At 39.1% G+C, this 26343-nt stretch overlaps 4 protein-coding genes across 5 annotated transcripts in view; 1 reads left to right on the top strand and 3 right to left on the bottom strand.

Annotated features, from left to right (window-relative positions):
* Window positions 1-834: 834 nt before the first annotated feature.
* LOC134840297 (nephrocystin-4-like) lies at window positions 835-3159 on the top strand. The gene has a single exon (XM_063856049.1). It carries the CDS (start codon window positions 846-848, stop codon window positions 2883-2885), a length of 2040 nt encoding a protein of 679 aa, XP_063712119.1. The 5' UTR covers window positions 835-845; the 3' UTR covers window positions 2886-3159.
* A 6651-nt stretch (window positions 3160-9810) lies between these two features.
* On the bottom strand, window positions 9811-11486 carry LOC134840093 (tubulin beta chain-like). Its single transcript, XM_063855785.1, has one exon. It carries the CDS (start codon window positions 11342-11344, stop codon window positions 9977-9979), a length of 1368 nt encoding a protein of 455 aa, XP_063711855.1. The 5' UTR covers window positions 11345-11486; the 3' UTR covers window positions 9811-9976.
* Window positions 11487-16203: 4717 nt separating this feature from the next.
* LOC134840186 (GATA zinc finger domain-containing protein 14-like) lies at window positions 16204-18428 on the bottom strand. Its single transcript, XM_063855901.1, has 3 exons — window positions 18113-18428; window positions 16803-17379; window positions 16204-16596 (listed from the first exon to the last, which is right to left on the bottom strand). Exons 1-3 carry the CDS (start codon window positions 18377-18379, stop codon window positions 16517-16519), a joined length of 924 nt encoding a protein of 307 aa, XP_063711971.1. The 5' UTR covers window positions 18380-18428; the 3' UTR covers window positions 16204-16516.
* A 2048-nt stretch (window positions 18429-20476) lies between these two features.
* The window catches only part of LOC134840258 (TLC domain-containing protein 4-B-like), a 520491-nt gene continuing 514624 nt past the window's right edge, over window positions 20477-26343 (bottom strand). The window contains exons 5-6 of one of the 2 annotated variants that reach the window (XR_010162411.1): window positions 20805-21130; window positions 20477-20730 (exon numbers count right to left, since the gene is read on the bottom strand). Coding sequence is in view for 1 of the 2 variants with exons in the window: in XM_063856004.1 (XP_063712074.1) it covers window positions 20924-21130 (207 nt within the window). In the remaining variant the exon portion in view is untranslated. Of the gene's footprint in view, window positions 21131-26343 lie in introns of both variants that reach the window. The other variant, XM_063856004.1, reaches the window with a different exon arrangement.

The following is a 26343-nucleotide window of genomic DNA, read 5'->3' as shown; positions in this document are numbered from 1 at the left end:
CACACATGAGTACAAACTTCCTCCCCCTTTTCAATGGGCGGAACAATTCAATTAAATAGGTTACATAATTCAACTGTCGGTAATTGTGTCTGCAACAAAGTGTCCCGAACCAGAGATATCTTATTGATTTTCTTCGACAATTGATAATTTTCCTGCCCAACTTAATGCGTTGTTTTTACTGCCCAATTTTTGAGCGTTGTATTTGGTACTGTCCAATTTTTGAGCGTTGTTTTACCTCGTTGTATTTAACAATTTATTGATTAGAAGTCATCTAATGGGTAATTTTTTGCTTTATCACTTCTAGTTTATCACAAGCTATGACACATTGCACTGCATCTTTATTGTTAATTATTATTGAGCAGAAATATTGTTTTAATTTAAGAAATGAAGGACTTGTTTGATGCATCAAAATCAGAGCTATCACTGATCATGTGATCAATTTAACTCATTGAATGAGTTGGAATGGTTTAATTTCAACCTCCATGTCCTGCGAAACAAAAGGTGATTCAAATAATCCTTTCAATTTTAATTTAAGAATTTAAACACTAATCACTTAAAAGAATTAGTCGTTTATTAAAAGTTTGAGCACAATCAAACTTCTAACAAATTTTTCAGGACAATTATCGTTAACTTGTTCGTAAGCCAAATTGATTAAGGTAGAAATTTGTTTGTTTCAACCTATACGTTTTCATAATTATCACTCATGTTATCTAGCGCAGGTTTCAATTTTGGATTTAGTTTTCTGTATATCAAAAACATCACGCATCCTCCTTCATACTGCTTAAATTTAAAAAAAGAGAGCGTTTTGTTCAATTTTTACACATCTACCATTTATTTTGCAACGAATGCAGCAAGATCAGGCTCTCGCAAATGAACCTCCCGGATGTCTGTACAAATTCTATTTGGATCCTTCGGTTTTGCAGTCAGGTGAAACGGAATGTGTCATCAAGTACTTGGCATCTCAGAAACTGATAATCGATGTTTGGAATGGAGATAGTTTAATGCATCTAGGATCATGCGCGGTTGATCTGAAGTATCTACTGAGACAAGGAAGACCAGCCACTCAGACGACCTTTGAGTATGAGGTATTGTCACAGGAGTTCGCATCCGAGTCTACTTCTATGATTGGAGATCTAGGAACCACGGGCAGCCTTATTAGACCAGTCAACAGTCAGAAATCGGTAAAATCAGGCCATCTACACATGAGATTAGTCAATATAGGTCACTCCAGGTCATCACAGGGATCATTGAGTCGTAGTTTGGGGTTTGAAAAATCACTGATGTACGCTAAAACGGGTTCTGTAGCCCGTGACTTAAGCGCAACGACTCTTAACAGGACTAAAAAGCAAGCTAACAGACTACCAGAGGTCGATCGAACGCTAAACACAATGCTTCTGAGCGAAAAAGAGAGTCTTCGATTAACGGGGGGAAAATTACCTGAAGACAGAGATCGAAAGCTCCTTCGAATGCGTCAAATGCGTTCGTCGCTTCTCGCTAACAGCACCGGCGGCACTCTGGACGCGACTAAAATGTCCAAAATGGAAAGTTTGACAATTCAGAGATTCGAACGAGAGGAAAAGCAGAAGGAATTAAAGCTGATCGAAGAGTACAGATCAGCTACTAAGCAAAACACAATACACAGTATGTTGTTGTCGGATATTACAACAGAACACTCTGTGTTTGCCAGTTTCGGAGTCGCCGAGCTGGTCGAATTTCAGTTCCGGAACCCATTTAATGAAGATACCTTTTTCTTCATTCATTGCGGCGACAACCGTTCAATTCGTCCGGTAACGAACACAAAAGAGCTCAGGTTACTGAAAGCTCTCAAAAATTCAACAACTCCCATTGCGGATATATTCATCGACGACTCAAACACAGATGAAAATACGACTTCTGATTTGGAATCTTCTGGAATCGTTAAAATATTCCTGAAACCCCACGAGTTAGTCTACATTCCATTCAAGTACACTAGCCTCTATGCCGATAGCTCGATGCCACTCGTGAGTCCTATCAGCTCATCCGATAAAGAGACACTTTTGGGAGACAACCAAAATCTGGAAACTAGCACAGTAAAGGTCCAGATAAAAGATCCAACGGAGAAGCCAGTCTCAATCCTCAATTTGAACGTAGTTCATCAGCCCATTCTGGTCGATCAAACGTTCCGATTTAGTCATCCAGAAAAGACTGTCGTTAAAAAGTCTATTCGGCTGCCTCCACTATCGGCCGGTCGAACTAACACTCACTTTTCGGGTAAACTAATTGCTCTGTGCAGCGACGTGAACACAATTTGCACTACTGGAGCACCTGGGACTGCAAGTGATCCTCAAGACGTTAATATAAAGACCCTTACGGGTCCTTCACCTTCGGTTAAAAAGTTCTACGTCTCAGTTTACGAAGGCGAATTCCGATTGGCGCCTACTCAAACATGGATGTTCGTCATCGAGTCGCTGAAAAGATGCGATGTTCAATGCGTCGCGGGTCAAGCTTCTCGGTTTTCACTCGTGATCAAGGGTTCGGGTGCCTCGAGACTCGTGAAGGTGTTTATTTCGGATCCAGCCGAAATGGAAGTGGACCCGTGCGAGCCTTTCATTCTCTCGTCTGTTAGTCTAGTCGAGTTAGAAATACTAGTTCGGCCGCTTAGACCTGGAAACAAGCATTTCTTCGTGAATGTAGTAGATATTGACTATCACCAGAAAATCCATTCGTGGTTGATAAATGCAAACTGTTCGTTGCCCCAAATCACCAAAGCGTTTGAGATCAAACTTCCAGTTAACGGGGGCAAAGGATCCGTGAAGAAAATACCTTTCACGAACAATTACCCTATCAGGAAAAAATTTCACCTCCATACAGATAGAAGCGATCTGTTGTATTTGGGCGAAAATTAGAAGGTTTTAGAATCCGGAGAGGAATGCATGCTTGGGTTGACATTTCTGCCCGTAGCTCAAAGAGGATCAACCGAAATTATCTTGTACGTAAACGACGATGATAATAACAACGAAGATACTTTCTGTATAAAAACCACCTACATGTGAATATCAAGTTCTTAAATCGCATTAAAAAATTGCGGCTTCACTCTTTTAGATAACCCTAATGCTATTAATTACACAAATTAATGTTTCAATTCTATTTTCTTTAGTAATACGGTTAATTTTGAACGAATCTAGGCTAAACTCAAATTTAGTTTATGAAAAATCCATATTTTAACCCAACCCCTCTAAATAATAATAAAAATAATAAATTGTTTCCAGTATAGGTTCACATTGATCAGTATGATTTATATAAATGACCACGTGAAAGAACCCAATCTGGGAGATCGTCATCAGACAAAATCTGCCTGTTTTCAGACATCTCTGAGCGCAAAAAAGAACAAGTTTTAATCGGCATGGTGGTGTAATACCACCGTTTTTTTGTTACAATAGTATAGAATGAAAACTTTTCAAGACTAGAAAAATGAGAAATTATTTAGTTAGAAGTAAAAAACAATAAATTTGAAAATTTTGATGAGAGAAAATCGATACTCATAGAAAAAGTAGAAAATTAAACTTATTAACTCTTTATTTCCTATTATTGTGGTCTCTAGAATCTTAACGAGGACATGGTCTCTAGAATCTTAACGCGGATTTTGCTAATCATTTCAAATAAATTCGGAAAAAGTTTACAAAGGCAGTTGTACAGTTTTCGAGTTAGTTCTAATAACAATTGAAAATTTATCGTTTTTTAGAGTTGGTCACTAATTTTTTTATTCGTTAATGATTATGATGTAAATTGAATAGTTCTTCACATGTGATAATTTCGCTGAGATTCACATTCACCGCGAATAAATTCGCGGAAAAATTTTCAGCGTTTGTATATTTCGCGCTCTTTTAAATTAAATTTTTTCAATTTTTCCAGCAATAAATATAATGATTCGATCTTTTTCTTGAAAGTTAAGACTCTATTGAATCTGTTGATATTAAAATCAATCTTGTCAAGGTTTGATTGGGAAGTCAACCCTTTTAACAACACGCCATACAGAACAACAAGTTTAACGCATGTTTGGTAAAACTGGGTCAGCTGCTGTTTATTTAAAAATTTACGCAGATGATAATTGATTCCACAGAAATTATTAAGCTTAGCATTAATAATACCAATGTAATCTATGAATTCCAGTTTTCTATCGAGATACAAACCCAGATATTTTTAAACAGATTTTTGCCTTATGTCGTCGTTGTTCATCTTTTCTTTTTCATTTCGTTTTATGAAACTAACTGTTTTAGTTTTATCTAAATTCAAAGTCAGTTTATTTTAGTCCAACCATTTTTTTTGTCAATGTATTTTCATTGCTTTCAATCAGTTTTCATTTTTCAGTCTGAGTTTAAATGGCTTTATCATCGGCATAGAAATAAGCATTTGTGTTTTCATTCATTTTTGGTATATCATTCATAAACAGAATGAAAAGTAGAGGTCCGAGAATTGAGCCCCGCGGGACTCCGTATTTACTTATTTGACTAGGCGATTTGATTTTGTTGATCCTTACAAACTGTTTAGGTTCTGATAAAAATGATTAGAATATCATATGCTGGTCCTCTTATACCAAAATCGTAACAATATACTTTATCATAACAATTGTTTAAAACAAGCTTGTGATCAACAGAACTTTTGAAACAGTTTTTTTAAATCAAGAAATGTACACTGAGTTTCAATAGTTTGGTTGTTCTAATTTATTTATTTTTTTACTAGAGAAGCAACAGCGTCAACAGTACTTCTTTTTCGCCTGAAACCGAACTGAGATTGATGTATTTTTTTTGTTGATTAACAAAATCTAAAAATCGGCCTTATATTAATCGTTCTAGTTTTTTTTCTCCAAAGATTGGTAAGATTGATATTGGTCTAAAAATGGAGGGTTGGTGTTCATTCGCTTGTTTATGTATAGGTATCGCTTTTGCAACATTTAATGAGCTCGGAACAATGTTTTTGTCAAAACATTTTTGAAAAAAAAACAGCTAGGACAGGCTCTAGTAGTTCTTTAATGTCGTGGCAATCCAGGCTGAATCTCTTTTTAAAATTTTTTAAGATCTGTTCAATTTCATAGCGTGTCACTGGTCTCAAAAACCTTGACATTTTAACATCTTTTCTGCTTTGACGTCTGATGTGCGGTTTGTGGAAAGCGTCTGCTAATTTTTGGTCTATATTTCCGGAACAATTTTTGAATAAATCTGCGTCTGTGACCATATTCTCTGTGTTAAAACATTTTTTTCTAGCAGTCCCGGTAATTTTTTTAATCAATTGAAAGAAAAAATCCTTATGTTTTTTGCGGCTTGTGCCTGCAGTTGGCTCTGATGAAAATCTTTTTATTTTTGCTATCAACTTTTTCAACCAAAATATTTTGCAATTATTTTCATCTCTAGCTTCTGCAGTTCACTTTTTTCAAATCTTCTAGGCCTATTCTTTTTGTTTGCTTCATTTTGACCTTGGTTATTATTACAAAAAGTCTTACATGAGTTTTATCTTTTTGGTTTCTCCGGGATAAATTTATTCCAATTGTCAAGAAGCATTACGTGATGTTGAGTAAAGCCCTCCTCGCAGCATTATTTATACGTATTTTCTTTTGAGTAGTCGAAGTCAATTTTCAAGCTGGTTTTGAACTGTTCTATTATACTTTCTTCTGTTGAGTAAAAGACCAATTTTTAGAGAGACAAATTGTTCAGTTTGGTTTTTTCACCCGCCACATTTAAATGATAATTAACCTCAAAAATACCTGAGATCGCTGTTTTCCTTGCCGTACTGCTGCCTGTCTGACTTGAAAAAATTTTAACTTATGCATGTTTTTGACTTTGTTCTTACCATCGTAGGTTGTTTGGTAATCAAGCAGGAAATTTCATTCCCTATCATTAAGCTACTAATTTAATTCCATTTTTTGAGCTACTCATACTGTTTATATTGAAGTCTCCTAATACTATTTGATATGATCCTGGGCCATCCACTGAATTATCAAGGAAATTTTGTAATTTGGTCTGGTGATTGACTGCACTCGGTGGAATGTCCACGCTGGCTATTTTTTTACGGTTCCAAAAATATCATTCGAAGATTAATATCGTTAATTTTTTACCTTATCTGATATTGAGTGTCCTCACGCACAAAGATACCTACACCTCCGCCCCTTTTTTTCCCACCACTAGTCTCGATGTTTTTGTATCGTTTTAATTGGAACATTTATTTTGGATCCTCCGGTTTCAATCATGTGTCCGTTACACATATTGCTAAAAGTAATTTATGCAGTGGTTCAATTTGAACCTGCAGCTGAACGATGTTTTTCTTATTGAGTGAATACTTTGAAGTAAAATAGTATGATTAGTATTTTTGTTTCTCCTGAAATGACATTGTTGGCAGACAGGATTTGATATAGAAAGTAAGTAGAACTATCTTCCCTCGACCCAACCTGTATTCTTCCCTCAATTTTGATTTCTTATTTTGATAAATTTTGATATACCAGTTTTTTTATATTACTTTTCGCTCCAGTTTCCTACCTTGTAAAACTTACTTTCAAGATTTTTTTCTATGTATTTTTTACGAAGCACTTTTTCCGTGCGTAACTACAAGGATGCATCGTACAAGCAACTTTCAGAACCCCTGCGTAGTCACAGGAAAAAGAAAAGGAAAAAACATAATTCGCTTCGCAAACTAAAACCAAAAAACTGTTTTTTTTCTGGTCTGAAGAAAAAACATTAAAAAAGTGAAATTGAAGTCTTTTTTCCGCTCGTTGAGCAGTTTGGGTTCTTTTTCATTAGGTGCTAATGGTTACAAAGTCTCATGTACGTTACAAATCTCATGTACGTTACAGATTCAACAAAGATATTTTTGTATAGTTTCAGTTCAGTTTCTGCAGATGTCATCTTTACTATTATCTTCTGTTTTGGCGTTTGTGTTCCGGGGATGTTTTCTCACTCGAAGCTGAACTGCCCGCTGCATCGGCATTATCGTCGAAATTGCGCTTTAAAGCTGTTTTTTTTTCTGTTTATCTAGATCAGTCATACAGTTGACCTCAACAAAATTTCGTTGAATATTAGGGTCCTTGATGGCCACTGATATAACGCAGCTATTGGTAACGGTGTTCATACCACGTTTCGCCGCCTCTGCTCTATTTCGATTTCGGCTTCAGTTGCAGGAAGTCGTTCAAAGACATATATTGGTTTTTTATTGATTGGTTATATTTTATTCGCAGAATTCTTCTCGCGTTAAATACTTTATCCTTGGGGTGATTCGATTTGGGGGGGGGGGATTCTACGGTTGATCCTAAATTTCTATTATTAAAATCTAAATTGAAACTTCAGTTTTCAATAAGCCGAGATTGATTGCATCACATAACAAAAAACAACCAACCAAGAAACTGCGATAAACGCCCAGTGTAGTGCAGTCTCTATAAACAATGACTTGAAGCATGATTGCACGAAACAACTTGTATGAAGTCTGAAACAATTCGTTGATACGGCAGGGCCATATAAGTTTATTCGCTTAGTAGAAGTATGACCGCAAAATACCTATTACCGAGCAATAGAGCAGAACTTCGACCATTTTGTGCAAATTTTTGATCAAAAAATGAGATAAATCAGACCATTCTTAAGTTAAACATCAATTGAATTTTTCATCATCAAGCAGTGGTAGGATTCTGTTGAAAGTTGAGTGATTATATTAAATATTAGGGCTCCGCAGGAACCAAAACATTGGATAATACGAAACTCCCAAAATGTGACAAAATAGATCAAAATTCCAAAACATCCAATAATATGGAGATAAAAAAAAGCAAATACCAGAAACCAAGCCACAAAAAAAAGTATAAGATAATACGTAAAGTGTCAATACCCACTATGGGGAAAATCGAAGGCTAAGTGGCAATTGCAAAAAAAAATTACAAGCGCTCAATGCACTAAAATTGAAGAGATGCAAGAAAAACCTCAAATAGAAGATGCAGAAAATACTTGAGTTTTTGTCTCCATTTGTAATCTGTTTTATTATCAGTGAAATTATTAAAGAAAACCCTAGTTGAAAGATTCACCCTCAAAGCTAAAAAGAGAAAACCAGAACAAAATTTTTTTTTTAAATATAACGTAATTTTCTGTTACGTCAATGCAGTTACAGCCAATTTGCCATCCGCATACAAAAGCAGAGATTTACTCACAGGGAATTACATACACACTCAAAAATAGGCAAAGCTGCACTTCTCAAACACACAAAAAATTACCCCTGTGGGAATTGAATTCATGCCATCGACTACCTACAGCTTTGGAGTCTACAGCCTAATTAGTTGTCTTTAATATACCGATCACATTAATATTTCGGTTTGTATTTACTAAAAACCAACTACCCAGACACTAAAATTGGCATTTTTCAAAAAATGGCACTAACTTATGCGGCTTGGAATCGAAAAAAAAATCGTAGTATAGCGCTAACATTTGCTTGTGTAAAGAGACAATGAAATTGGAAACCCAGCCTTCGCGTGCTTTCACAATTCTTTTAATTTGATCATATATTTTTTTCTGAACTCAAATTTAATTCATTCGAATTTCATGGTGAGTTTAAATCATTCGAATTTCATTTTACAGAAAAAAATAAGCTGCCTACATGATTTTTGAGTCGTGTGGCAAGTTATTTTTAATTGGAAGAGTTTCAAAAAACTTCAGCAGTTTATTCAAACAAAACTTTTGTATAAAGTTCACTAACAACAGTAAAATCAGTGGCGGATTTAGAGGTGGAGCGGACGTCCACCCAACCCCCCCCCCTCAGGGATTCGACCCCCCCCCCCTTTGTACTATTTTGAGTCCCCCCTTTGTACTATTTTGAGATATCCATATTTGGTGACGGACCCTTAAAACTTTCGCCAACCTATACTAACTTTAGGGTCAAATTAGGGTCTTTATCAGGGGTGGATCTAGGATTTTCTCGAGGGGGGGGGCAGATTTTCAAAAAATTTTCCAAAATTTTGACGACCCTTTTTTTTAGGTCGACCAAATTGATTTTTCGAGCCCTCCCAAAGCTCTGTTTTGACCCTATTTTGGCTAAATTTTCTGTGCCGCAGGCAAATTTTTGAAAAAACAGTAAAAAAAGCCGTATTTGGGCACTTTTTGAAAGGTTTTGGACAAAAAAATCGCGTTTTTTTTGGCGCGCGCTCCCCCTCAAAGTTAGTATATAATGGCGTCCAAGGCGCCTTTAGAAAAATTTTAGTGTCGGTCGGCCAAAAATGGATTTCTGAAAAAGTATTTAAGGGGGGACCCTTTGGGTCGGCAGGGGTCGAATCATTGAGGGGGGGGGGCGTCCGCCCCCCCCCCCCCCCTAAATCCGCCCCTGGTCTTTATAATGGTTTGGGAGAGCTCATAAAATTAATTTGGTCGGCCTAAAAAAAAGGTCGACAAAAGTTTCAACAATCTGCCCCCCCCTTCGAGAAATTCCTAGATCCGCGCCTGAGTAAAATACTATTAATTAATATTATGCTGATAAGTTTACCGTAAATAATTATAACAAAATACTTAACAGTACTAAATAAAAAATTATACCATACTAATATAAGTTTTATGTAGCTATTCTCATCATATAATCTAACTGATGCATGTGTTGCCGAAAACCATTTATTTAAATTTGAAAAGCAGTTGACCCAGCACTGATTCCTAGTGAGCGACGAGGAAACATCGGACACAGAAACCTTCAACTTTCTTTACATTCCCATTTTCCATTGATTGTTCTAATAAATTCAACCGTAGAATCTCATAATTGCTTAGATTTGGTTTCAGCTAAGTGTACCATAGAAAAGAAAACATCACGGTTGTCGAGAAGCAGTCATGAGATAAAAAATATATTTTTAAAGCAATAAGATTTGTATAAAAAATTTTGAAGCTCAATGAATCATCTTCGACTGTTCGAACAAGGAACACTTGTGCATTCCTTGCGAGAATGTTCTTTCAATATATTCAGTATTTTACAGCTCTGAATTTGCCACTTTTAATGTTTAGCTGTATTCTTCCTCCGGCTCCGCTCCTGGCTCTTCGTCATACATGGGTTCCCCGGCCACCATCTCTTCGTAGCTCTGGTACTCACTGATCAGATCCTGCATGTCATTCTGAGCCTCACAGAACTCCATTTCGTCCATACCCTCATTTGTGTAGAAAAATACATATGCTTTCTTCTTGAACATTTTCTCAAATTGGTCCGATATTCTCTGAAACATGCTTTTGATTGACGTGTTGTTGCAAATAAAAGTTGCAGACATTGGAACATCCTTAGCGGGTACGTTACACACCGCTGTTTTGACATTGTTTGGGATCCAGTCGACAAAATAGCTGCTATTTTTCGTCTGTGCCAACATCAGCTGTTCGTCGACTTCTTTCATTGACATCTTACCCCTGAACATTGCCGCAACAGTCAAGTACTTGCCTTGCTTGGGATCCGTCTTTGTCATCATGGTTCTGGCATCGAACATTTGAGTCAGAAGGTTACTAACAGTCGGGGCAGTGAACGCTTGGTTGCTTCTGTTCGTCAGAGGCGCGACCGAAGTCATGAAGAAATGCGACCTAGGGAACGGAACCATGTTAGTCGCCAGTTTCCTGAGATCCGCATTCAGTTGTCCAGGGAATCGAAGACAAGTAGTTACTCCACTCATAGTTCTAGACACCAAGTGATTCAAATCACTATAAGTGGGATTTGGCTTCTTCAGAGGTCCAGTCCAGATTGAATACAGTGCCTCGTTATCAATGGTATAAGACTGGTCAGTTTGATCAATCAAAACGTGCAACGAGAACACGGCATTGTAGGGTTCTACAACAGCATCTGAAGTACTAGGTGAGGGGACAACTGAGAATGTACTGAATATCCTGTCAGGGTATTCCTCTCGGATCCTCGACACCAACAAGGTGCCCATTCCAGATCCAGTGCCACCCCCCAGGGAGTGACATAGCTGGAAACCCTGCATGCAGTCACAGGTTTCAGCCTCTTTTCGGAGACAATCTAAAACTAGGTCTACGTGCTCGGCGCCTTCTGTGTAGTGACCTTTCGCCCAGTTATTTCCGGCTCCGCTTGCCGCGTGGATGTAGTTGTCTGGACGGAATAAGCCCCCAATAGGACCCGCCCGAATCTGATCAAGACATCCGGGTTCTAAATCGACCAAGAGCGCACGGGGAACATACCGATCTCCCTGAGCTTCCTGGAAGTACACATCTATCCTCTCGAGTTTGAGTTGTTTGTCAGCCTCGGTGTCACCTTCACTAGGCGCGTACGCTCCATCCTTGTTGATATTGTGCTCATCCGTAATCAGTTCCCAGAACTTCGCTCCAATTTGGTTTCCACATTGGCCTACCTGAACGTGAACTATTTCTCTCATTTTTGATACGACGGAATATTCGAAAACAACGCGTTCAATTTTCTCTTAATGGTAGTTTTGTTAACCAAATTTGAGCGCAAATTTCAGACGAGTCAACCCGATTTGATTGGATGTAAAGTATGAACAGCCCAACTTCGCTGCACACAAAGATGCCGGAACAAATAAATAGTTGTTTGGAAAACACACATTCCGCCTAGTATAACATCAGTGACTCGGCTGAATATATGACAATGAGGGAACCTTAAGCGTGTCATTAGCAATTATTCGATAGTCACTGAGCAATATTTGAGAAACTCCGTAAATTGTTAGAAGCTCAATTATTACATGGTATGATTGGTTTAATGCTCGAGATATTGTTTGCAAATAGAGGTTCAATTTCAGCATTATTCAGAATTTCTAAAGAAAATGCCTCAAGAAGAGACCACCAATCAATAATCAGTAAATGAAGTGAAGTTCTTTGAAGCCCAGATTTTGGCGTAGTAGATCAGGAATCCTATCGGTTTGAAATTAATGTTATCCAACACTTCTAGTATCTTTTTGCCTGACATATCAAACGCTTGCAACAAAAACAGAAAAATTATATATTTACAAAAAAAAACGAAATCTATCAAAAATTCTTTCAAACAATTATTTTTATGTAAACTTGTCGAGAAAGACAAATGCCAGCGTTATATTAGCATTGAAAAATTACGCAGACAGTATTCGGGTAGACGCTTGTTGAGCCGAAAAAAAAGATAGCACAAAAAATTTGCAAATTTTATTTCGTCAACCCGACGAAATAAAGAAGTGAGCATGAAAAAGTTCAATAAACATCCGACCTACTTCGTTCTCCAGCACATAAAAAAAGATGGCTGCTATTAGATAAACAATCGTTTTTCTTTTTGAAACTGTGTCTTTTTTATTCGTAGTGTGATGAGAGGATCTGAACAAATCCCTAGAATTTAGGCATACAAGTACTAGCAACTTAGGTATATTTGATTTTTTTTCAAATTTTACGAAGAAGGCGCTAATAGAAACTTTGAAAACTAATTGCATTGGAATAAAATTGAATTTTCACTGCTTAAATTGAGCTATCAGGAAAAGACTAATATGAGCCCACTATTAGCCTGCTCGCTCGCTTTATTCGCTCAAAATTAGATTTTTCGAAAAATTTTAAACCGGGTTTTTCAATCGACTGAAAGTGCTTTAACATGATATATCACTCAATCTATTCCCATAACTATTTCTTGAACCACACTTCGAGTGGAAAAATAAAAAATTAAAACACCCGAGGACAAAAACTTTTCCCATTTTAAAAGGCAAAAACCCTTCCCATTTTATTTTAAAGGGTTGAGGCAATGATTAATGAACACAGAATCTATCACCAACAATCGAACTTTCATATAACAGTCAATTGGCAAACACAGGTAAAAAATTACGAAAAATTAAACAAGTTTAAAAAGAAGATTTTCAATATGGGCTAACAATTCTACATAGGCCAGAGCCCTGTGAGTTCATCAGTTTTTTGAGCAGAAAAGTTGTGTCAGAACACATAAACGCAAGTTTTGATTTTGTAGAAGCAATTTCAACTAAAAATGATAGATTGGAAATAGATTGGAAGTAGCTTGGAACTAGAGAAAACATGATCACCAGAAAATTGACAAATCTTAACGAAGTAAAATTAATCGAAAACCAGTAGCTTCAAATGGACGTTTGTGGCAGAACAAAATAAATCACTTTTTAGAAAAAGGAAGAATTCCTACATATAAAAATTTTTCAGACAGTTGGGAATAAATGAGGTAAAACAGACCGACCCATAAACATATCTTCCGAACAATTTATATCCCTGTAGACTTCCTATTCCAAAGAAACCAGGAGGGGTTACCAAGGACCATTTTTCTCATGAGCGATGAGCAAGGATAATTAGTTGACATTTCTTCAAAACATCTATCAAGCAAAACCATGTCAATGCCAAATGTCAACAACAAATGTCATCGACAAACGTCAATGTCAAAGTCAAATACTAGAAGTTGAACCATAATTTATTTTTTTTATCGTCAACTGTTATACGCCCGTTAGTATAAGCTCCTTCAAGATAAAAATAAATCTCCTTCGTAGAAACCTGAGCCTATTTGTTATACAGTTAATGCCAAATTATTGTCAATATCTTTTCGGTCAACGAATCCGAACGAAATTAATTAATCTAAGACTGCTCATTTTGACGTAGAATTTCATCTAATTACCCTGATTTCCACACGTAAAAACAGTTTCTTCAAAACTAGTCATCCTAAAATGCTTTCGTTTTCGAGCATTTAACACTGCTCAAGATCATCAATATTGCCAACAGTTTGGCTTTAATTATGAAAAAGGCAGGTATTTGCCCTCTAATTTTTTTAAATTAAAAACAGCTGATACATGAGTGAAGCGCTTAGTAGAAAACTCGCTCAAACCAAGCACGTCAAATTCAACACTTTTTTTTAGCTGTGCAAACAATTTTTTCTCTATCTCAGCCTTGTAGAGTCCATGCACAAAAGCGGGAACTGATTTGTTTCCATGAAACATCTAATGATGTTACTTTTTGTTCTTTAGAAGAAAAAAATCGACGTTTTTAAAGTTATAATTAGAGGTATTTCCATACATATTAAGCCTGTATTGCAAAATAATTTAGCCTTATACAAAATTCATCAAGTTCGAGATACTTTACAGCAACTTTTTTTAAAAGAGCGTTCACGGAATTCGAGTTTATTATCTACAAAAAGAACCAAATATTTGATTAGTTTCTCATTTTTAAGAATATTTTTTACTGATTCTATCTATAAAATGGGAACTTTTCTCAAATTATTAGAAACAAATTTTTCCCGATTTAAATTTCATCGAATATACTGAACCATTCAAGGCTAATTTAATCATCTTTTCCAAGCGTATTACTACTCCAGCAAGATTTTAAAAATGTAGTATTATCAGCGAAAAGAAAACATTTGAAATTTGGCATGCATCAAGCATATCGTTGATATATATAAAAAAGCAAGACTGCTCGTATTAGGGCAAAGTCCTGAATGTTCCGACTGTCCATAAACTGTTCTCGAATAGTTTTTATAATTGAAATATTGACAAACTATGAATTTCCAGCTAAAAGAGTCGTGTATGGAATTAATAGGACTAATTATTTCGGCTCTTTTCGAGTCCCCCCCCTTTCAAATTCAATTTTGAAAAGCTTATTTAACGTTGTCATAATGCAATGAAATTTGGCGTGGTGAACAAAACGACAACTGTGAACAGATTTGTTGTTCATACTTTACAACGTAACATCACGCATTTAGCCGTAATAACACGTAAAACAAACATAAAACTCGGTATTTTGAAAAGGGGGGAACTGGAAAAGAGCCATTATTTCAGTTGATCCTATTACCTCAATTGAATTTGGAACGATTTTGTGGTGCGGTATAATTCGCCATGCCTAAATCAGCATCAAAGTATCACAGCGCTCTTATAGTCACGTTAGTATTTTAGTTATCATTTCACAGCCATCTTTAAGTCAGGAAGTCTAGTGGTGAGCGCGTCCCTCCTGGGACAACGAAGTTCCCTGGTTCGATCCCTCTAGTGAAACATTTTTGAGAAATGGTGTATAAAAAAACCACCCCGAGCATATATATTAATTACTTTCTTCGAAAGTCGGAAGAGAAAGCAGTGGCTCTAATATGGAGCCTTGAGGCATACAAAACAAACTAATTTACCGCCTGAAATTTCAATCCTATGCTTAACATTCTTTCCGCCCACTTGGATAACTTTCCAAAAATTAGTTACCTTTTCTTCGAAATCCTTGTAATATGTAAGCAACGTAATAAGTTTAAGAGAATTTTGTGATTAATTGTGCCAAATGCTTTCTGAGATTAAAAGTTTCTCATCAATGGACAGAAAATCTGTGAAACGAATTAAAGCAAAATGCTTATTTTTTAGGCAAGAGTATGACATATTAACGTTGCTATTGATCATTCAAAAATAGCACAGCATGAATAGCACTGCAATTTTGCATATCTATTTTCTAGTGAAAGACTTAATGCGAACCTCGATTTGCCCTTTTTTGTTTTTACTATTTTACAGCGTAATCTGAGATCATTTAATCTGAGACAACGTTATAATTCAATCTATTGACAGCGGCGAAGTTGTACTTCGCATACACAAGCAAAAATTTGACCGATAACGCTACTGGGAAAACTGAATGAGTTAAATTCTGTCTACAAAATTTCTTAAGCGACGCTCGCCAATTATGACGCATTAGCAGTAAATTTGAAAAAATAAGAAATTTACCAACTAACATGATTCAACTTAAAGAGCGTACGCATTTTAACTACTATACGAAAAACTTCATTAAAAACAGCCGCCCCTACCCAGGTTCGAACCCTCTTATTTTGCTGCTGGCCTGCTTCCCTACATCTACGCTATAGATCCATGATACCTTGAAGCTAAAGTGCTATTTGTAATATATTGGTCTGTGTTAATATCCTTAGCATTGGCTGTACCTAATAGCTGGATCAAAATTTGACATGAACACATTTTGTCGCAACAACTGCATCGCAACAATAATTGCGACTTAGGTTGGAAAAAAGAATGTTCATACTATAACACAAGCTATCCTTGTGTTATTATTTGTTTATTTCCTTATGTCTGCTGTTTTTTATCGTTCCCAGTTGTGTCGAGCTACCGATTGCTTGAAGATGAGCTACCTATTCTTTCAGTTGCACATGTATATACCGACTAATCTCGATAGCTCGGGCTAGCGAATTACGCGAGCTACCAAGTGATTCACGCACTACTCAGGGTGCTACTTTCAATTTAATGACAATAAGCAAGTCTGAACCCAAGCTCTCCGTTAAAAACTATTCCAAGCATTGGATACACTAATTTTCTTTGGACTACACAACTTTAAGGCCACTACAAACATTCATCAAAATGATCAGTAACAATTTCTCTGACTGTAAATTCAGATAAGCTATTAAGGTTCCCGGCACCTTTGAAGAGATAGTTTTTAGAGAAGTCTATTGGTTTTTGATCCATCACAGTTCTAGTATTGATAGAGACGGGCAGCGAATTACATCTGCTGCTGATGTTCATTGTGCGAATTGCTGCGATGATGATGACGAATTCTTGGATAAATGGCGGGGGTTCGTTTCTGTTGTCTGGTGTCTAATCGACCTACTGCACTTCATGAGTCACTTCCAGTTTCTGAACTCTGTCTAGTAGTTCTGTAACTTTACTCTCCAGTTTCTCTGTCACTGAACATAAACCAAAAATGAATAAATATGAATAAATGCATCCTCAAATGCAATAAATACACATTCTATTTCACTACATGAATAAGCTATCAAACAAATAAGATAGACTTAAAAATCAGCGCTAGATTAAAACAATCCAGCATGCGCAAATAATTGATCAGGTAGTGGTTGCAAAAACATTCACTAAAAAAAAAGTGATTAATTACACTTGTGCAATTCGCTGTTCTCGCTCTCTAGGTCTCTGATTCTGCCACTCAGCTGCTCACTGACAGTGTCTCCAAAACTCACAGTTCTCGTTCTCTTCGTTCCTTTGTTCTTATTCTGACTGTTGTCATGGTGATTTTGCTGATGATGGTTGTTCTGAACACTTTGACCCTGCTGATCTTTCTGACTGTTCCTCCTCGAGTCCCTCCGGCCTCCTCTTCGATTACCTCCCCAGCTACCTTCGGATCCCGAGTTGTTCCTGGAACCCCCACTTCGCCTATAACCACCACCATGCTGGTCTCCCCAACTGTTTCGATTCCCTGAGTGTCTTAGAGCCCTTTGGATAGTCTGTCGTGCATCTGCTATGTGTTGTTTCAGTTCCCCGAACTGCTGGTGATGAGAGGAGTAGAACTGCTGGTTTCGATGGTACTGAGGTCCGTTGGATCCCCTCTGAGCACCCTGATACATGCTGCCTCTGATGTAGTTGTGGTTATGATGACTATAGTACTGATTCTGGTCCCAGTAATTGTTGTGATGGTAGTTTACTCCGTTCTGTTTATGCCCATGACTGCTACCATTCTATAAATCATGACTAATTATTGGAATATTTTTGCCTTAATGTACATTTAACGCAAAGCAAAGTTTACGGAAGTCATTGTATTAAGTCATTGTATTAAGTCAGACATGATACGCTTATTGCTTGTTGACATGTTAACATTTAACCATAAAAACAAAATTATGTATATAAAACTTGCAAGCCCGGGAAAGGAAGAACATAGCCACCTGACAGTTGGAAAAGAGTAATGAATGCAAGGAAACTGAAAAAAAACGGACTTGTTTTTTTTTTCAAAAACCTTCAACTTTTGAATTTCGAAAAAAATAGATAGCCTAAAGCTTTTTGAATTTGTAGCACAATTAATGATGGACACTTCTATGCTAAAATTAGTCCATTTTGAGAAAACTGGATCAATAGGTTAAATTTTTAATTCGCTTATACTTTTATTTCGAAATAATTAATTTCCATTTTCGAAATAAGTCGATTTAGAAGTCGATTCGATTCGAAGTCTTTACACTTTCACTGTTCGATAGTGGAGTTTGCCTTCCTTTTAACAATGGAAATGCACTGAAATTGAAAACAAATCACAATTCAAACCGCGAAGAATCAAACTTGAGCGTAGAACAAATTTGAAGCCTTTTCCCAAAAAAAAATAAGCAAAAAAATCAGCACGACCTATCTAAGAGTACTCACTACGTTCATTACTCTCTAACAGTCGCTTTTTAATAGAAATCTCACTTTACGAGCTTTAGCTACCTGCTGCTGGTGATTCTGTTGAGAGTTTGGCGACTTGGAGTCTCTTCTGTTTCTGTAACTGTTGTTTCTAGACCTGTTCTGACCCCTGTTTCCCTTTCCTTTGGCACTCTTGTCAAAGTGGACTGACCCATGTGGGTTGTTTCCTACTGTCGGCGGGGAAAGCGTACCTGCCTGGGCACAGAAAAAGGCTCCTTCTGAGGTCGTTGCCGACCTGTGGCCTAGCCACACCCCTTCTTTCAGCAATGCGTCAGAGGCACCGCCACTCATCGTTAACCTCTGAAAACTACCAATTGATTTCTGAACTTTGCTCAACAAAACATTTTGGTTAATGATTCTTTTTAAAGCACTGGGTTTTTTGAACAGCAGAAAGTTACTTTTGATTGTGCCTCATTATTCAGCAACGTAAACCTAAAATTTAATGATCGAAAATTTACACAACTAGGCGTAGCAGCACTTCGTCAACGCAAGCAACCAATGTTAGATTTATTACCTTTTCCATAATTGGAATGTTAAACGCTAAATTTTGTTTTGACGATTGCTATTGGAGAGAGACTGTGTTTGTATTTTTGTTACGTTTATTTTTCCACACAAAACCAAATACCACAAAAAATCATCAGAATGGTCCGATTGATATATCACATTCAGCCCATTCAGTCGTTATTCGAACATTAAAAAATTTTCAACAAATCATTGTCGAGAAAAACCGGATTGAATTTTCGGAAGGGTTCATGAAGCCAATTCTGCTACTTCCTCATGATTTGTGTTGTTTTTGCGCCAGCCCTACTTCTTCCACCTATCTATCTAGGTCATTGCTTCCGTGGTGGAGATCAATGTCATCCAATTTAAAGTAGACGGTCCCACCCTGAGGCATATGACACGGTGCCCCTCCAACCGTGACCGTAATGGGATTCAAACCCCCGACCTTTAAGGTACGTAAAACAAACAAGCCAACACAGTTGGAAAAAAGCCAATGAACGCAAGGAAACAGAAAAAAAAAACACATTTTTTAAAAGTTCAAATTTCGAAATTCAAGGAAAAAGTATATGGCCTTAAAGAAAATAATATGATTGGAATTTGATGAAGTCAGCCCAATTTGAGAACTCTGGATCAATAGGTAATTTTTTTTGCGCTGGGAATTTTGAAAATTAAAACAAAACCACACTTTCGTAAACTTGGAGTCTATCACGCTTTTCATGACCTTTTTACTTTTGCTGTTGGATAGTGGAATTGGCCCTCCTTTTAACAAAAGAAAGGAACTGAAAAAACTCAAACCACAAAAATCAAATTTGAGCGTGAACAAATTTTGAAGACTTTCTACGAAAAAAAAATACAAAATCATCACGACCTATATAAGAGTCTTCAGAACGTTCATTGACTCTTCAAAGAAAAATAAAACATTTAACAGAGCATAATTTGCGACACATGGTTACAAGAAATTTCATGATTCAAAAATTTTCATTTCTAACGCTTAAGAACTAATTGTTCATACTGAAGCAACTAAAGTACCTTTTGTTGGAGAAATCAAAATAACAAAGCATAAGTGCGAAGTCGAATAGCTACCTGCTATTTAAAATTTAGATATAAAATCCCGTTGAGACTGCCCTTTCATCCTTCTATGGCTGACAATTCATCGGAGACTTCATTCAAATAGTTCATTTGCTGAATCCCATTCCTCCGTTTTAAACTTTGACAAAATTGAAACCATCACTTTTATAAGAACCAAATGAGGTTAGCTGGTAAGCTGAATTTCGGACGCTGTTTTTCTTCCGCTAAGCTTCAGACTATTAACCAAAAATCAATACAGTTTAGATGACTGGTTATCATCTATCAAAATGCTTCAACGATAGCAAAGGTTAAATTTTGGTTACATTTTCTCACTTCTCGGCGCAATTCTAGCAAAATAGATTAAAAACAACAGCAGCTCAATTACCGATTATAAGAGGACAAGGCTGTGCTATTTGACAAGCTCGAAAAATTGCACTGTTCAAGCCAGGGGCGGATCTGGGAATTTTTCGAAGAGGAAGGAGCGGATTTTCAAAAAAAAAAAATCGAAATATTTGTCAACCTTTTTTTTTTGCAACCAAATTGATTTTCGAAGCTCTCCCAAATCTTTATGAAGACCCTATTTTGACCAAACTTTCAGCACCGCAGGCGAGTTTGTCAAAAAACAGGCCAAAGGGCGTTTTCAGGCACTTTTTGGAAAATGTTGACCAAAAACTCGTTTTTTTGGCGCGCCCTTCCATCGAAATTAGCATTTATTGGCGCCTAACCCACCTTTATAAAATTTTAGGGTCGGACAGCCAAAGTTTGATGTCTAAAACAATTTCAAAGGAGGCGACACCCCCCCCCCCCCTCAATCCGCCCCAGGTTAAATCCTGACTACAATTAATGAGTCTTCACATTAATGAGTCTGGCTTTGGCCGCGCGTACCAGTCCTTAAACTAGAGGCTGTGGGCTTTGGCTTTGATCAAAACACATCCCTTTGAAAACAACTATGTTGAGATTACGTAACTAACTCTCAAAACAGAGCAAAGCAGTACTAAACGACATATAAACAATACTAATTCATATCCCAGATACAATGCAATTCGAGGCCCAGTTTGCTTCGCAGTTGTGACCTGAAGTGTAAGTAGTCGTTACGAAAAACAGGTTATACTCTGATAAGTTAAATAACAATTAACCACTTAGGTACTTGGGTAGCACGTTCTTGGGTCGGAGTCTCGTCTGATAAATTTGTCTCCTTTCTTTTCAATTGTAAAAGTCTGATTTCTGTTAAATTCGGAAAATGTGGAGTGAGTCCAACTGAATGTTTCAAATTGGGGAGAAGTGGGATACGTCTAAGTCCTGGGCGTCATAGAAAACCTCTTCCTCGTCGTCCTCCTGGAATCGGAAGTGCAGCTTCAGTTTGCTCTTCACATTAATGAGTCTGGCTTTGGCCGCGCGTACCAGTACTAGACACATGAGACGGAACCAATGTAGATTAAGAAAGTCCATTCCCAGGAAACACATGCCGAATACCTGAGAAAAAAGAAAAAGCATGGTTATTAATGTATTTCTTTTCGACAGCTTCAATTTAAACTGACTGCAATTCTGAGCCGAATCCGGGCATCCGCTATTTTCACTATAACAAGAACCATGCATCATTAAGAAGCATAATGTTACAAGATTATGTAACCTAGAAATTAGTGTAGTCCAACCACATTTTTTTGCTCTATCAACAATGGCCGCCGTCTAGTCCAACCGCTTTTATTTTCTTTATCAAAAATGGTCGACCACTTTATTCGTAATGAATTGAATCAAAAATGAACTGTGGTAGATTAATCTAACAAAAAAAATTACGCTAAGCTAGATTAAAAACAGCAATAACATGACTATTTAAATTCGTAATATAAATTTAAGCCATCTTTCCATAGGTTATCACAGTTTTATCTTCGAAATAAAGATTATGACAAAAAATCAGTCTTAATTTAATGGAATTATATGTTGAAGCGTTTTTCAATACAATATGATCACGTATGTCGTTCCAAAATGGTACAGCTCCCATCAAAAGATTTTTCAATAAATGTGGTTATATGTCCTTGAATGATGTTTTTTTTGCTCGTCTATGTTCAGTTAACTGCTAATTTTGGACATAACTTGGTAATAAGTTCTTTTCTAATCTTTCAGAAGAGGCATGATAATTTCCAGTTTAAAAAAAAATCAAATGAAAATATTTTTACTGGGTCTTTTAGTCAGGGGATGAATCATATTTAAGAAAACTACAGCAAGTTTTTACTGCCCAAATTAAATGTTTCTTAGGTGATACTACTAGATAAATTGATATTGTATTTAGTAAGATAGCTGGCTCACATCACAACATTTTCATCAACACAGAGGCGAAGCAGGCCTTCGCTAAAACAAAAGCGTAACATTACGTGTTTTCAAATAGTGAGTGAGTTGGAAATAAGAAAAAGTCAATCTCAGAAAAAGAGATTAGAAAAACAACCACTAGCAAAAAAACAAGCTTTTAGCATTTTCCGAGCTTTAATCAAGCCAACAAAACGTGGTAAGACATCAATTGATCCGAACCCAAAAAATGGCAAACAAAATTGGTCATGAAAAAGCTAATCAATTCAATCTCAGAAAACAAACAAGAAACACAAACTAGCTTTAAGCAAGTTTTTAGCATGTTCCAAGCGTTCATTAAGTAAAGAACACGTGGTTAGATGCCAATTGATCCAAAAAACGTTGGAGGAAACCGTTGCTACAAAAAATCAAGTTTTTTTTTTAAATACGAAAAAATGAATCTCAGAAAAACAGACAAGAAACACAACAACTAGCATAAAGCAAGCTTTTAGTATTTTTTACGGACGTTCTCTAAGCCTACAACATGTGATTAGACATCAATTGAGTCGAAATCAAAAAATAGCAAAGGAAATTGTTGTCATAAAAAAACCTGATCGCTTTAAAGAGTTTGAACGTACTTTTATACTATCAACCGACCTGATTTATTTAAAACACGATTAATCATTTTAAAAGTAAGTTCGCTAAGACGACAAAACAATAGAGAATTTTTAAAACCTACAGATGTTGTAAAAGACTACAATCAAAACTGGTTGGAGCAAAACAACTCGTGGTATGGCAGCTAAGCCGACGAAACATAAGTTTACAAACTGTAAAACGAATTATAATTTTTTCAATGTTTCCCCGGAAAAAAAATCGATGTCAGACACGGAAAAAAACAAGTTCCGGGCAGGACTCGGTTGCCTTACCATTCTTCGTAAAGCCAACTTCATTACCTCTAGACCAAGTGCGCTGGGGAGTAGAAGTTACGAAGGTTTAATAACGACTGCGACACGACACCCACACGAGAACAAACCCGGCTACTGGAGGTCACTCATCCCCCGACCTCACCATCTGCTCCGGAGACATAGCAGAGGACATCCGGACCAGCTGGAAGACAGGCGAGGATGTCGGGTCCGACCATCTGCCGATTATCTGTGACCTCCCGCACAAACGGGCTAGACAGGCTAGACCACAGCCAAAGTGGTGCTACAAGAAGGCAGACTGGAATGCCTTCCGGGACGCCCTCAGCACCATGAAGCCCGAAGGAAGAAGCCTGGAAGAAGAGAATAGCAACTTCCTGAAGTCGGTCCTTCGTGCTGCCAAACTTGCCATCCCGAAAGGGGCACGGAAAGGCCGTAACAGGCCATTCTGGAGCGACGCCTGCAAGAAAGCAAAAACAGAAAGAGAGAAGGCCAGGAAAGACGCTGAAACTAGCCCGACGATCGAGAACATCCAGTCCTATAAAGAGAAGCGGGCGCAAGCCGACAGCACCATCAAGAAAAAGAAGCAGCGGTTCTGGGACTCTAAGTGCAACGAGATGAGCCTGGACACCGACCTATTTCGGACTCTCAAGAACTTCCGTGGAGATGGTGGCCAACAGAAGGATTCAGCTACCATCAAACGCTCTGGTGATGCCGGCCAACCACTCCGGGACGCTGTCACAGATCGACAGAAGGCGGACCTGTTCTGCCAGATCTATGCAAAAGTCTCTAGAGTGGAACACAGCCGCGAGGACCGTCCGACCACCAGACAAGCCCGGACAATCCTCAAGCAGGAACGCGGTTGCAACAAAGAGAACGCCTGCAGCGCCTTCAGCCTCAGGCAGCTGAGATGTGGCCTCAGAAACCTGAAGAACAGGAAGAGCCCGGGACATGACGAGATCAGCAACGAAATGCTGAAACATCTTCCCCCATCCGCAGAGGAAACCCTCCTCCATCTGATAAACCACTCCTGGGACTCTGGCAACACTCCCCACGGTTGGAGAAGGGCGATTATCATACCCATCTTCAAAGGGAAAGGGAAGGCCAAGGAGAAACCCAGCAGCTACCGACCAGTCACACTCACCAGCTGCACCGCGAAGCTGGCGGAACGTCTCGTCGCCACCCGCCTCGTCTACCACCTGGAGTCGAAGAAGAAACTGGCCCCTTGCCAAGCTGGCTTTCGTAGAGGCAGAAGCACCGAAGAACAGCTAGCGAGAGTGACCCAAGATATCTTCGACGGCCTAGAGGCCAAGGAACCTCGCCGTGCCGCCCTCGTCTTGCTAGACTTCAGCCGTGCCTACGACAAGACGTGGAAGGCAGCCCTCTACGTGAAGCTGAAGGACCTAGAGGTGCCGACGTGCATGATCCGCTGGATCAAAGGCTTCCTAGCCGACAGACGAGCTAGGGTGCGCTGGAATGACACCCTCAGCAAGGAGCGTGTCTTCAGGGAGGGACTACCACAAGGGTCCGTCTTGGCACCAGCGCTGTGGCTTTGTTATTGCAACGACATCTGGCAGACAGTCCATGACAGAGCCCCGGACTGTGGCCTCAGCCTCTTTGCCAATGACACTGCACTGGTTGCCTCCGACCGAGAGCTTAAGAAATGCGCCACCAAGCTTCAACCGGCCCTAGATGCGGTCACGGAGTGGTGCTCCCGCTGGAAAGTCCAGCTTGCACAGTACGAGGACGCGGCCGAAAGCAAGTGCTGCTACACTGTGTTCACGCTAGATCCAGCGGAGAACAACAATAAGACCAAGCTCTCTCTCACCCTCGCCGATCACCCAGTGAAGTTCGAGAAAACCCCTACTTTCCTGGGGCTGAAACTGGACTGCCAGCTGACATTTGCCGCACACGCTGAAGATGTCAAGAAACGGATGGCAAAGAGACGCAACGGCCTTGCCGCCATAGCTAGACGGTCTGTCGGGATCTCCCAACACAACCTCAGAGCAGCCTATATCGCCACCACCCGCGCGGTCGCGGACTACTCTTCTGCATTCTGGATGAACCATGCCCAGCCATCGACCCGTAAGGCCGTAGAAGCTGCTCAAAACAAGTGTGCGAGAGTAATAACAGGCTGCCTCGGACTCACCAACGAGAAAGCCCTCCTCGCCTGCGCCGACCTCCCGCCATGTCGCTCAAGAGAGGGCGTCGGTGCTCCGCGAGCGCCTACTCCGCATCCCCGACGACGTCCCAGCGCACAAGACTGCCAAAGCCTGGGTGCAACCAAGACTAAAAAGCCGGACCCATGAATCCTGGAAGAGGAACAACGACCACGAGCCAGATGACACCGACACCCAGAGGACACACCGAGGCTGCTGGAGGAGAATCGCGACAGAGATGGACTGTATCGCCGAGCTGGACAGCTTCCCCCTCGAACAGATTAGTTGCCAAATTGCTCCTTGGACACTGTACCAACCGGAGACCTTCTTCCGCCTTGACTTGGCAGACAGAGACATCAAGAAGGAGAAGTGCGACTCCCAAGTCTCCATCACCAATGACCTACTGGATTCCCTTACCAAGGATGACATAGAGATCTGGACAGACGGATCGGTGCAGGAAGGTAACCAAAATGGAGGAGGAGCAGCTATTATCACCACCAAGCTTACGAGTACGACCCTAAAGTCTGCAGCCGGTGCTGTGGCGTCCTCCTATGAAGGCGGAGCGTCAGAATCATGACTGATTACCTCTTTTCGCCCAGCAAACTAGCGACAGGCTCAGAGGGCCAGGACACCAACAGCGGCATCACCATATGGAAGGCGGTTGAGAAGATTGGGCGTTGCACTTTCGTCTGGGTCCCCGCACACTGCGGACTCGAAGGGAACGAGTGCGCAGACGTAGCAGCCGGAGAGGCAACTCACCTCGCCCAGGATATACTCCCACTGACACTCAACACAGCCAAAGCCGTCATCAAGAAAGAGCGAAGACTAAAGGACAAGAGGTACCTCCAAAACTGGGCAACTACCATGAAAAACCGCCCGAAGAAGTTCCTCAACAGATGGGAAGAGGTCACGTGGAACCAACTACGAACGGGCCACTCCTCACTATCCAGAGCTGACCTGGCCAGATTTGGGGCCATCGAAGACCCCGGCTGTCTGGACTGTGGAGAGCCAGACACCGTAAACCATATATTCAACTGCCAACGAGGCGCCCACATACGACACGAACTGACCGGACGAGATGACGACATGGAAAGCCTATTCAACAACCCCGGATACGTGTTCACATACCTCAGAAGGATGGGACGTGCCCATATCAGTGCGGAGCACTGACCAGGGCCTCCTGAAGCAAGAAGAAGCAGAAGTTACGAAGGTTTAATAATAAAGCAGCATCAAATTCAATTACAGGTGTGTCAGAAAAGTTGTTTACGGGAAAAAAGCTTGTTCCCGATTACAAGACACTTGCTCTCGCAAGTGTAATAAGATTAAT

The sequence above is a fragment of the Symsagittifera roscoffensis genome, chromosome 2 (genome assembly GCF_963678635.1).
Source record: "Symsagittifera roscoffensis chromosome 2, txSymRosc1.1, whole genome shotgun sequence".
In the NCBI taxonomy this organism is placed as follows: Eukaryota; Metazoa; Xenacoelomorpha; order Acoela; family Convolutidae; genus Symsagittifera; species Symsagittifera roscoffensis.
The sequence above is the reverse complement of the archived record's forward strand: the minus strand, read 5'-3'. Positions and strand labels throughout refer to the sequence as shown.